At 36.4% G+C, this 13492-nt stretch overlaps 1 protein-coding gene across 3 annotated transcripts in view; it reads right to left on the bottom strand.

Annotated features, from left to right (window-relative positions):
* MLLT10 (MLLT10 histone lysine methyltransferase DOT1L cofactor) overlaps positions 1-13492 on the bottom strand; it is a 126591-nt gene that overhangs the window by 13661 nt on the left and 99438 nt on the right. For all 3 annotated transcript variants that reach the window (XM_066198926.1, XM_066198934.1, XM_066198940.1), the window contains 2 exons: positions 5216-5333; positions 3814-3886 (listed from right to left, as the gene is read on the bottom strand). In XM_066198926.1, the coding sequence (XP_066055023.1) occupies positions 3814-3886; positions 5216-5333 (191 nt within the window). The remainder of the gene's footprint in view (positions 1-3813; positions 3887-5215; positions 5334-13492) is intronic.

Here is a 13492-nt window from a genome sequence, read left to right as displayed (position 1 = left end):
AAGCTGGCTACCTCTCTCAGGCTCTAGGAGAAGGCTTCCTTTGCATTGGAAGGGGCACAATTTAAGCTGTGAGCAGAGCCAGATGTTCGGTGTATTTCTGATTCAGCTTTCTGATCTCATGTATGCATGGTCCCACTCCTCCTACAGGACCAACACCAAAGCCCACTAAAAGCTGGTTCTTGGTTTTGTTGTTGGCTGTTTCCGGGAGCGGGGGGTGGTTAATCAATTTCAGTGAGCTCAGATTCTCAGGTATTAGTTATTGCTGTAAGCAATTGGTGCCATCATGGGATCACAGGCATACTGTTCCACCCATAGCGCAAACTTACCAACAAGACCACCAGAGTCCCTGTACAGGACAACACAGAGAGCTCAGGAAATCAGTGTGTTAATTATGATTACCGTAATAAGCAGTGGTCACAGCACATTAGCTACCTAATGACTGTGGAGCATTTTGTAGGCACCAGAGCAAAGCGATTTTTATGAGAAAAGGTTTTAAGTAGGTGACTTAAGAGCTCTGTTAAGTATTTATAAATAGTTCCTCTTTTGCATACAGGAAGAAAGGAAAGCACTTGTTAAAACAAAAAGCCCTGATGAATGGGTAACCAAGGTAGTGTTTTTTGACAAGAGATGACAACTCAACAGCATGTAACAGTTCAGCACAGAGACAGCAAAACCAGTCTTAAAAGGCACAGTTTACATGATGTTCTGAAGCAGTCAGAAGGAAAAGTTTATGCAGGAACATTCTACACAGAGGTACTACACTTACACTTCACACAAACAACCCATTAAAAACAAAACAAAACCAAAACCAGAAAACAAATACATAAAACCACTGAACAACTCCCCCAGAAACTTCTCTGCATGTTCTCTGAACCATGTTCCTGAGCAGCACACAATGTTACCCTAACAGATTTCCCTTTTGAATTATAAATCACCAACAAAATTCCTGTTGGGCTTTGGACTGCTTCCTATCAATTTTGAAAAGGCAGAAACAAAGCAGTACATGACAGTATAACCTCTGCAATCTTTCACTGGAAGCCTGTACAAGAGAAGGATGAAAAAAATTAAAATCTAGATTTCTGTGTATTGCAACATTACTCAATCTCTCCTCTTCCAACTGAACCTTTAGCTCATCCTTTAGACAGGGTATGGTTCCTGCATGCTAGGGTCGAATCCTTATTCCACATAGTATTTGATCAGAGTTTCCAAGAGGATTATAAATGTGCTGTCTGGACTGGTCCAATCTTGCCATGGAGATGAAAACCCTGTTTAACAGCTTGCCTGCTTTCACAACTGTTTTTGGATTAGGTTTGGTACTCATACTATAGAGCATTAATTAGAAGCAATACTGCATTTAGATATAAGCATACATACAGATTTCACTGCAGGTATTACATAACACATTTTTAAATCTAAGGTTAAGTATAGGTTAAAAAAAAGTTTAAGTGCTACCTTGGGAAAAGCAGCAATTCCTTTGCAAAATGGAAACAGCTCACATATACCAGGTATATTTGTATTTCTCATATATATATTAAAAGTTAAAATACGACAGCTTAAACATCAAACGCTGTGGTTATATTGGGGTACAAGGATATAAAAATATGAATTGGAAATGACCATACAAGCTCGTGAGTCACATATGTCTTCTCTGAAGAGCTGCGTCATCAACAGCAAACAAATGTTCTGCAAGTGTTTTTATTTTAAGCAACTCGCTGAAAATCACATGGTTCTTTCGGAAAACTGTGTTATTTATGTATCTCATAAGCTTCAAAGGGAACAGAGTCAGAACTTGCAGCTAAATAATTTTAATAGATACAGCAGGTAACATTTGGAGCTGCAAAGTTTCCAGACAGCAGATTTTTTTAAGTTAGCTTTCTATTCACTATAAACCATACTTTAAGTAACCAGAGTTACTTATTTACTGAAGTGGGGAAGGTGAGGAGTTACCTACGTATGTTAGAAACTTTGACATACGTGTCATCTTTTTTGTTGCACAAACCAGGGGTGAAATGCACTGACTACTGAACTTAACGGAGCAAGTGGGTTTTCTAAATTTTTTCCATGCTACGTCTTTCAGACGAAGTTTTTCCAACTTTCAATTCTGTTACTATAGCACCAATTTCTCCCCCTTGCTTTCTCTCACACCATCCCCACCTCCCCCCCTTTCTGGCTTGTTTTTGAGCAACTCTGCCAAGCAAAATCTCTCCCCTCTTTGCAAAGTGCTACAGCTTTCATACGCTGCAGGAAGCTTTTCAACTGTGGACTGGGGTGGCCTTTGTACCATCCAGTTCTGCTTTAGCATCCCCATCAAAACCAGTTGATATTTTACCATGCTGCAAGCACTGGACTGCACATACCCTGAACATACATACTCCGTGGAAGCAGCATAGTTAAGAACTTTACCTTCCCAAGTACTTGACCAAAAGACAGACTGAACACAGTCATGACCGATGCAATTCATGCAAAGCCCAGGTCTTTGCACATGAACTGAGAAGGCATTAAAACTCGTAATTACCACAACATGTATGCATAAGAGGGCTACTTAATATAAAATCAAAATTTCTGGAATTTCTTAATTGTTGAGCATTTCTCTTTGCAAAATTCTCTGAAATTCCTTGTCTGTATAGATCAATTTATATGCTAATGTAAGTATACATATTTATGCTAAGAACACCATCTAAACTAATTTGTAAATTCTCTATTTATTATTTTAGAAGCAACACATATTGGAAAACTTAAAAACAAGTTCATGACTAGGTAATAATACCTAAGTATTATAATGGATAATTTCATCCCATCGAGCAAGATGTCTTTTGATTAATTAAGGAATATAATACAAGATCAACAACACCAGGCATGTACATTAAATTATCTAATTTGGACATATTTGTTATAAATTACCATAACAAACACGCACTTATAGCAATAAAATTCATCATTACAATGCTATTTCTGTGTAACTAGCATTTTTTAGCTATCCTAAAATCTTTTTCAGGACAAATCTTTTTTTCAGATAAATCTTTTTTACTGTTAGTCCCTAAGTAAAAAACAGAGTAATAACACCACAAATCTAACTCAAAATTGGATCCAGTATGGAAAAGAAAGCCCTCTAAAACAAAGATTTGCTTAAAATACACAGAAAATATTACTGAAATATTTGAAAGATAATACTGAAATTTTAACAGCAAATATTTGAAAACAAAATAACATGATACAGTTTCAGCAGAATTTTTATCTCTAAGTTTTCTAGCAAATGTGAATTGCAGCAGAACAACAAAAAAATACTTTTTCTTCGGAGAACTGCTAAAAATTTTGAAGTTATAGGGGAAAAGGAAGAAAATATTTGCTTGGAATTTTTAATGATATTTAATGTTATACACCATCTTGTTCTTGTGATCACTGTTAAGTATATGGGATTCTGGAATTTTTGCAAATATTACTGAACTACAACTGTGGTAACAAATCTGAGAAGATAAGCAGTACGTATGTATTAAATGATAGATAAATCCTTCTGAAGCAAGACTCTTTCTTAAGTAAGGGAGTAAACTAACATACCTACAAACCTTAATTTGTAAACCTTATTTCAGTTGATACACAAGTAAATTTCAGCACAATTTTAGCTCTCTGGATGTATTAGAGATTTTTTTTGAAGGATCTATCAATATAAAAATAAATGTATTTATATTTGTGTGTTTATTTTTTTTATATATACGGGCTTTTAAAACACTTTGGTATTGCTGGTAAAAAGACAGTGAAGTTTGCAAATCTTAAAACATTTCCTCTGCCTGCTCTCTCCATGTAAATAACGCTTACCGTGGTGAGAGACTTCCTCTGGGTGATCCTCCTCTGCCAACAAGGCTTCGGCTGTTATCTCCGAGATCTTGATCTGCAGTGTAAATATTTCACAGCTGATAAATCACCTTTTCTTAGATAAGAGTTTTAATATTTGATGTAGATATTTTAAAAATACCTTCAATCTCAACTTCTATCTGTAGTTACTGCTGAAGAGTGAATAAGTAACTAGTTTAAGATTGCTGAACTGTAGCATGTAAGGTGTTGTCCTTACACATTTCTGAGGCTGTACCAGGCCATGGATTATGTTCACTTCTTTCATTCCTTTCAGTTTTACAGCACAGAAGCGTGGTTTGCATTTGCAGTACCCTCCCCTCAGCCACTTTTAATTTGTACGGTGAAAGTAATGAATCACAGCTGTGGACAGCTAATCTGTATGCTTATCACAGCAAATCCTGATGCTCTGTATTTTTTTAACACTTTGCATCCCAAAACAACTCATAAAATATATAACATATTAAACTTACTGCTGCCATCTAACAAGCATGCATTATTCTGCAAATTTACTGAAAACTTTATGAAAGCGTATAATTCACTAATTCCTATTTATAAGCAAAGTATAGGAAAGCCCCTTGCTAAAAAGGTAGTAAAACAAACAAAAAAGGCCTCATTAAATATACGAAAACGTTTTGCTTGGAAGGACTCAAAAGGGTTATTTTCCCTATGGCCTCTCAATAAAATAACCCTATCTGCCCCCTTCAAGGTTGCCCTCCCCCTATTCTGAGTCAAGCGACCTCCGACCCCTTGGAGGGCAAAGACATGACTGATCCATTCTTGGTAAACTGCTAAACTCATTCCCTTCCCCCAAACAGGCATGACTACTACGACATGTCAACAAATCCTTACGGAGGGAATGAAACAAAGCAAAGCCAGCGGCTCATTAAAACCGCAGCGGAGAGCCCGCGGTACCAAATGCCAATCGGTAAATATTCACAAGATTATTAAATGCTGCACAAGTTCTCTAACGGGATCTCTTTCACACGAACTTGTATGTAATGCAATTTCATGAATTATGCAAATAAAGGTTTCAACTATTCACGACAAAACCCAGAGCTGTGTCACTCGGGCTGCAAAGAGCTGGGAACTGAGCGCATCAATCACAGGAGTCACAAGAGACACTGGTGCATTCCTGCCTGCTGATGGCTCTGCTTAAACATTTACATTTCACACACCGAGGGAAAAAAAGGGGGAAGAAAACCCGCGCTGTTCCACAGAACTGAGAATTTACTTCCAACACAGAACAACTTTGTACAGACATTTAATAACCAGAAGTTGAGCAGAAATCAATAATACAATTTAACAACCTTTTTAAAAACAAGGAGTTCTGTGAAGCTGCACATTTGCACCAGCAGAGGAAGCTTACCTGCTTGGCTGTTTTCAGACTGAGATATAAGTGCTGCCATGGCTGAATTTGGATTCAGCCTATTGCCGTACATGTGGGATGGAGGCAGACTGAGAGAAGATCCAGGTAGGGTGTTTGCCTGCAAGAAACCAATTAAAACTTGAAACCTTTTTTTATAACGGGAGGAAATGCTAAATGTATTTTAAAGAAGCCTTCTTAATGCACATTTATTATTTTTGTAAGTTGAATGCTTTTTAAAACAATGTATTTGAAAGAAAAAAATGTTTTCCATTTGTGAGTACAGAAATAGAATTGCAGTGCTTCGAAAATAGATCAGGTTTTGAAGTGTGTTGTATTTGTGGTTGGCAAGATCTTCTAATTAAAGCAAACCCTTCTAATAAAAAAGTACTGTAGCAAATATTAAAAATACCTAAAGTGCATTTTAAAACAACCACAGTTTGCAGGACGGGCAGACTTCCTTGCGATCCTGAAGTATGCGCTCAATGCTAGGACTTAGTAGCATGGCGACCATGTGGTTATCCTACTAATTATTTAATCTTATTAAACCATTTACAAAATAAGGGCAGGTAGACAACAGATGTCTCACAAATGCTTGGGTTCCTTACATCACAAGCCGGCTGTGGAGGTCAAAAGGTCCAACTTTCAGCTCTATAGTTTAACTACACAGAGCCATATTTCCTTTGCTCGACTCCATCATTAGTAAAACGTGCACAGTATTTTGTTACTTCCTATTTTGATAGACTTGGAAGCCTGGTGTTTTTTTGTTTTGTTTTGTTTTTATTTTAAAGAACGCAAACAGCCATTACAAGTATGTTTTCTATACAATAGGGGGCTCTGGGAACCACAGCTTTGCCCTGACCCCATATAAGGAACTGTATTTTTGGCAGTTGGCCAGCTCTACTTATTGAAGAGCTCCCAAAGTTTGTGTTCATTCATGTTGCTAACCACAATTCTGAAGGTCTCTGCTGGGACTTGTGCCAAACAAGCGAAAATGAACCCTTAAACAGATGAAGCTAAGGAGGCTGGCCAAAATCTTGCATAATCCAATGCAATAAAAATACCTTCTTCCTTGGCTGCTTATGCTTTTTCCCTTTCGAAGAAAAAAAGATTTGTGTCAAATGCTAAGTTGCAGAGACAGGCAATCAAAGAAATAAAAGCATGGCTGCTTATTTTAAAGGCATTTTCCTACCTGATAAAAAAAATTATTTCAGAACAAAGAAAAGATTTGGGGGGAGATGGGGGGGCGGCGTTAGAATCAAAGATACACAAACCTGTGTGATCACTGGTTTTAAAATTAATCTCCTAAGAAAATGTAAACAAGCTTTACAAATGAAACTTTTTTTGAAAAATGAAAAAAGAAGGTGAACAGTAAGGAACTCAATTTGTGGGACATTTTGACATGCATAACTGCACACAAGAGACAGGGGAAACATACTGGTTATTACAGCAAAATATTACGAAGTATAAACTATGTCTCTGGAAAGAATCACACACTACCATTAACTTTTGGCTTTCTGCCAACGTATTAAACTTGATGAATGGACTTTTATGAATTCACACAACTGTTTTCAATGATGCTTTATTTACTATATACTGGTGAGAAATTGTGCCTGATATTTACATTCTTCTACTGTCACAAAGTTAGAAAAAGCCACAAGTAATTGCTTACAATGATCAGGGGTTCGTTCACTTTTCAGTTCACAGGTACATGCAAGACTGCTAGACTTGGAACCACAGTGCCGCTTTAAATATGGCTCTTACTTCTTCTGGTTGTTTGTTGGGGTTTTTTTAAAGAATTGCGTGTCTTCAGTAGAATTAATCTGAATTATTTCTAAGTCTTAAAAATAATGCAGCCATTTCCAGCTACCCAGGTACAACGGCTTCCAGAAACACAATATGTATTAGTACTGTGACACTGACGAAGGCAGCAATACTGCACAGCTCCTGCTATTTTCCGTAAAAGAATGCCCATAGGGCAGTTCCAACTTAACTACTGCTGTTCCCAGCAACCTTCAGCCGTTTTCCCCTCAAAACCAAACAAACTTCAGTCAAATCCTTTCACTGATAAAGCCTTACAGAATGGAGTATTAAGAGATTCAACCAGTACTATCCTTCAACCATATCTAAAAGCCCAGACTAGGAAAATGGAAGTTTATATGATGTCATGAGTTCTACTCATAGTTTCGGGGTTAGGGTGGGGCCAGGTCTTATTTCTGTTTAGTTTTGGCATATTTCCCTAAAAGATTTAGTTTAATTCCATTAAGTGTACGTACTGCTCACATTTTACACAGAAGCTTCTATACTTAGCTCTTGGTCCATGTAATTCACTGCAAGACTGTTTAAAACTGTGCAATAGCAGCTACATATTAATTTATGATGGCAGAGTAGCTATAATCAGCAAGGGGAATACACATTTATTTAACTGAAACATGCACAAATAGCTTTAAGAACTTTCTGGAAGTACCTAAGTATCTTGAAGGGAGTTGCTAAAGTTTGTTAACTATCACACCACAAAACAGAAGACATCAAAGGAATTAAACGCTTGCTAAGTGGATTGATATAACAGATCAAAAGACTTAGCAGGATTTAAACAATATCTAAGGACTTGTGTTTTTTCACAAGTAACGGTTTCACCCTAAATGTTACCCCTGATTGCATTTTAAAATAATAGTAAAGGTGTCTTATACAAGTTCCAATGCCATCCTGCGTACAATGCAACTCTCAAAGCAAAAAGACACAAGGAAATTGTTCAAGTAAGTTGAAGGCAAATAAAAAACCTTTGAAAATACCTTTTTTTTTAATGGCAATGTAAAATGACAAGAATAATGATTTGTGAAGCCTTCTTATATACGTGACGACTTTATCTGACAAGGAAGTAGAGAAGGTGGAGGAGTGCTACATTATTTAAAGGTGAAATAGGAGCTTCATGTTTCACTCACAGTTGAAACAAGCTGTAGCAAGCATTTATTAAAAATGCGCAATCATCCTGTCAATACATATTAAGGTCACAGGACTGACACATGTTCTAAAATGCAGAACTTTTAAGGCTGTATTATTCTTTATTTCAACTGTTTCTATTTAAACACTCAACACAATACATGATCAAAATATATGAATTACTAAAAACCCAAGACTACTAAGTATTTATTTTGAAAAGGCAGCAAATTTTCCTGAAAATATTTTAGCAGAAGGGTTTAAGCCCATCCAGAGGTATACAACACACTGCTTTCCTTTATGGCATGTTCAATAAATCAGTAAAGCCATAAGCAGCAGTGCAGCACAGAAGGACGATGCATTGTAATTCAGAGAATGCCCATGTGCAGTACAAAATGATTGATATTTGACTGATGTTTAAAAATACTTCCTCTACAGCAAGGGAGAAAGTACAAGCATACTCTTCTAATTAAAGAACAAGAGTTGCAAGTTACCAACATTTAACTCATATATATAGATGTCCTCCAAAATATTTAGAATAGTTTTGTATTTGTTTGCATGACTCCAGGATAGTATTTAACAGTATGACTATGAAGTTTCCAGAGCATTCATATCTGAACATTTACTCCTATCTGAAATTTCCAGGGAAAGTAGTCTCTTCAATCAAAACATGTTCTTTCAGCAGAAAAAAACAAAGGGGAGAAAAATGAGACAATACTTAGCTCTATGCAATCAGATTGAGTCTCAAAACTTTGAGACTCTTTGAACATGCCTTTTCTCCCATTCCTTTCAGGTTTTATGCTATGAAATATTTTCTAATAAGAGGCCTCATTTCTGTCTCAGCTCCGCACCAGTAAGGTTTTAATACTCAGCGTGTGATGAGAGATGAAACCAAGTGTGAACAACTTTTGGGTCCCATGAGTAGGCTGACTGTTGAAGCTGTCAGGTTCAATTGCATCATTCCACATTATTCAATGCCCCAAACTGCTCCCTAATTGTTAGAGGCTTAACATATTCAAAACCATTGTTTAGGCTAATGCTGAAATGCCTACAGTTGAGTTTCCACAAAGAAAGGGGAGGGATTTAATTGTGGTTAAACCATTACTGAACTCTCTTTCTTTCCTGATAGGGCAACAAGGATGGCCAGAACAACCAATTCCAAGACAGCTTCTTAATCAGTTTATATCCGATCAACACCCCTTTCCCCCTCTGCCTTAAAAACTGTCATTGCTATATTGTAGCTTTGTATTATATCATCATACGGCTTTACAATTAGTGACACATTACCTAATTGCCTATTTCCTCCAATATTTATTTGTCAAAAATAATTTCAAAGGTTAATTTTACTTCCTGTTTAAAATATAAACATATCATTGTTCCTGTGGTTGGGGTCACACCATTTACCAATCATAGCAGGTTATTCATCACAGAATGATGTTGTGATATGAAGTGCAGAACTCCCCCTAGCTCCTACTAATACAAAATCAAGAAATAAAGAGCATTAGAGATACCATTAACAACTACTTACGGCCAACTACTACTGAAATCATATAAAAAATTTTGATGCAGATGATATTTAAAGGTAAAGTTTCTGCAAGCTGTCCTGCTACCCTTCTGAGATGTTACAAACACTTTCTATGCATGTCTAGCTTCATGAAATTGGAAGGAAAGTCAAGCACAGGATCAAGAGTTAGCATCAGTTCACTTCATCTAGAAGATATCTCAAGCTGATGCATTTTGGTCTATGGCAAGCAACATTAATCGGAACAATTAATTAATTAAAACCTGCATTGAAATTAAGATTAAATATGAATATATTAATTCTATACACATAATTATAATAAAAATATAATGTGCATATATAAAAATTATTTTCTTTTCTTGAGAGGAGAAAAGAGCTGCCTATCAAGAGGCAGCAGCAGAAGCAACCTTGCCTTATGTTTCCTACCTTAACTTGGGCAAGCGAAGAAACATTATTTTTAATCCTAGAATTTTTAAAGCCTTTGCTTGGGTATTAAAGGCAATTGGAAGAACATGTTATTACTTCCTTTTATTCTGTCAGTACTTACGGAACAACCTTTAACTGCATTTAGGAGAGGTGAGGGACCCACCAATGCCCATCATCACTCCCCTCCTGTGAATGGTCAGCTGCCCCTTGGGATGGCAAAGCACACCCACAGAAGGGCGGTCACAGCACAATGTGAGGAGTGACCAGACAATGCAGAGGAGTCCTGCCACATCCACACCTTCTCATGTATCACTTCCTGTGACACAACACTTCAGAGTTTTCACCACAAATATAGAATGTGCTTAGATATCTCAGAATGTTTATCAAGACCTTGTTTCCAATTGAAAAACAAAAATCTAAATTCCTGTTTATTTTCCTATATGCCAAGAAACATAGACGGAAGACAACACAGAAAACCCTCAATAAAATATGGTTCCCACATTTCTTCCAAAAATTATCATCTGACTTTTCAAAACAACTAGCACAACACAAAACAACATTAATCTGTAGTATGATCATTACTATTCATATATTTTAATTAAACTGATACTTTGATTTACATCTTTTTAATATATGTTTTGGCTGTCTCAAGCTGACCATAACTAAATTTAAAGCAAACAATATTGACCACTTGACTAAAACAACCTACAGCACTACTGATGACTGGGATCACAGTGAATTTTTACAGCAAACCTCACCTCACCTGCTACCACAATCACCAATCAAATCAAACACTAACATCTACCATAGTTTTTTACACATTCATTCTATGAAATTGAATGAATCTGAGATCGAATAGATAGCCCTCCCATACTGCCACCATTACCATCCAAGCACTCTGAAGCCCGTGAAAGTTTGGGAATTTTTTAGAACAGATAATCAAGGTCCAATTGCACAAAAAATGTTTTTGCCACCTGGCTGAAATGAAAGAATTAACTGGAAAGTATAATTAGGAGGTTGGAAACCTTAAAATAAAATCAGAAAAAGAGTTTATGACGTCTTTAGACAAAAAGAGCAGCTTTTCATTCAAAAAGAAAAAGAACATTAAATACAAGTGTACAAATTGTCATTATTTAAATCTGTCAGGAAAACTGTATTTGTGACATCATTTCATGGACACAAAATTCACATTACTAGTACTTCTTCTGTCTGCAGCAAAAAATAAATCCTTTGAACTTCTAGTTGTAATGAAGACTCTAGCTTATGTACAAGCTAATAATCAAATACTGTCTTTGAGAATCAATTGTTTTGATTAAACATACAAATAAATCCTTCAATTAAATGAAACCATCTAACATTCAAACACCAGCAGTCAAGTATTCTCCAAGAAAGGCATGAATGAGTTCAACTGGGAAACACAGTGGGATTTGAAAGGCAAAATGAAAAATTAATGGCACACCTACAGAAACTAATTTATACCTCTGCCCAGTGTACAACAAGGGCACACAAAGTCATTAAAAACCACATGGATAGAAGGCCTATCATCCAATAATGTGAAAAGACTACAACCTCAACTGTACTACCACTTTGCTCCTCTCTTTCATGTTAACTAAATTAAATATAAATTTTTAACCAATCAGGATGTATTTATATACCAGACATAAAAAAACAAGAGTAACAAAAACTTACTAGAATGCTACCTCATTAAGAGGTGGGGGTTTTTTTGGTTGGCTTTTTGTTTGGGGATTTTGTTTTGTTGCAGGTTTTGGGTTGTTTTTTAAAGGAGGCTTTGTAGAGATAAGACCCTGGAATTCCTACACAGACCTAACTGCAAACAGAGCCATCACTTCAACACAAAGCCCTTTCACCTTAAGTTGGTTGCTCTATCGTTTCCATAATCTGTCTTCACAACACTTAAACTGTATGTGCTCTACATGGACATGGAAGCAGTATCTTGCCCAAGAACTTTAATCTAAATATGAGGAATCTCAATTTCGCTCTCACATTGACTAGCAGAAAAAATGACTTTATTAGGAAACAAACTCAGAATATCTATAGAGGAATCTATTTTCTTCATACCAGTATTCCAAAGAAAGCCAGACACTTCCAATATGGTAAATAATGGATCTAATAGAAATGTAACTGCTTTCAAGATAATCTATGATTTCAAAAAGAGTAATAATAAAGAATTAGTTACTTATTCACAAGTTAGATTTTAACTGCCTAAATATCAACAGTCTTTGCTATTTAAGTGATGAAACAAACACCTTCAGCAGCAGAATTGCTGCTGTGCAAAAATGCTTGCAAGATTCTCAACATATATATAACGCCTATAAGGCCACTGCCTCAGCAACCAACACACACACCATGCATACTTGAAATCTTTTTCAAGTTAGACCTAAATATTGTTTCATCTAAACAGTTTTATTATTTCTATTGCATACAAACTAGAAAATTTCACACTTTTTACATTCAACGCCATTATTATTGTCTCAGGCAGCTAAATTGAAGTAGTGCTACACTCAGTTCAAAGAAGAGGTCAATGTGCCTCAGTTGCCTGGAGACTGATGGTTGCTACAGCAGCACCAGATAAGCCAAGCTAAATAAGCTTCAGCTTGAAGGCAGAAAACATTTATTGCTAGGGCGAAACATTGATGCAGTGGTCTCAGCATGCGGCACTGTGCAAAACCTCGCAACCGCCTTTCAGACTACCTCTACATTGCACAAGTCTACATGAAAACAAGCTTTCTGAAGCAAGAGGAAAACAAGATTTTCATTGGGCTAAATACTAGATTACTTGCAACTATGATTCCTTTGTTCTTCCAGTTGAGTCACATGTTAGAAGGAATTTTCCCTCTGGCTGTAAATTCTTCCTCCTTGCTACTCTCCTCCTCCCCCACCCCAAAAATCCTCAGTAAGAGTGCATGAAAACAAAATTAGAGTTTTACCCATTTTGTCCAGAAGTAGCTAAAAATTAAAACAGCTTTTAAGTGAGACACAAGACAATTTTGATGGGAAAACTTTTACTAGTACAGTTCTTTCACATTTTTCATTTTGCAAGACTAAAATTAAAGTGGGTGTGACACAAATATGACTTAGTAGATTTGGAAGGAAAGTGTCTGTTTTGCAATGACAGCCTACATCACAATATCAAACCTCTCTGTCTACAACATACTGAGGGATGCATTTAGCAGACTTTCCAAATCTAGAAGCACTGACAATTTCCTGTAGCAATGAGTCCCAAAGATGACCAACATACTCTGTTAAGAATGATTTCTTTTTGTTCTGGATGTGCTGAGATTTCCTTTCATATCTTTAAGTTATACGATGAGGAAAACCAAATAATTTCAGCATCCAAACAGCCTGTGATGCATGTTGATATTTTACCTTTGACC

The sequence above is a fragment of the Chamaea fasciata genome, unplaced genomic scaffold, assembly GCF_029207755.1.
Source record: "Chamaea fasciata isolate MVZ Bird 193981 ecotype frontalis unplaced genomic scaffold, bChaFas1.0.hap1 SCAF_1, whole genome shotgun sequence".
Taxonomy (NCBI): Eukaryota; Metazoa; Chordata; class Aves; order Passeriformes; family Sylviidae; genus Chamaea; species Chamaea fasciata.
This window is presented reverse-complemented; position numbering and strand designations above follow the sequence as displayed.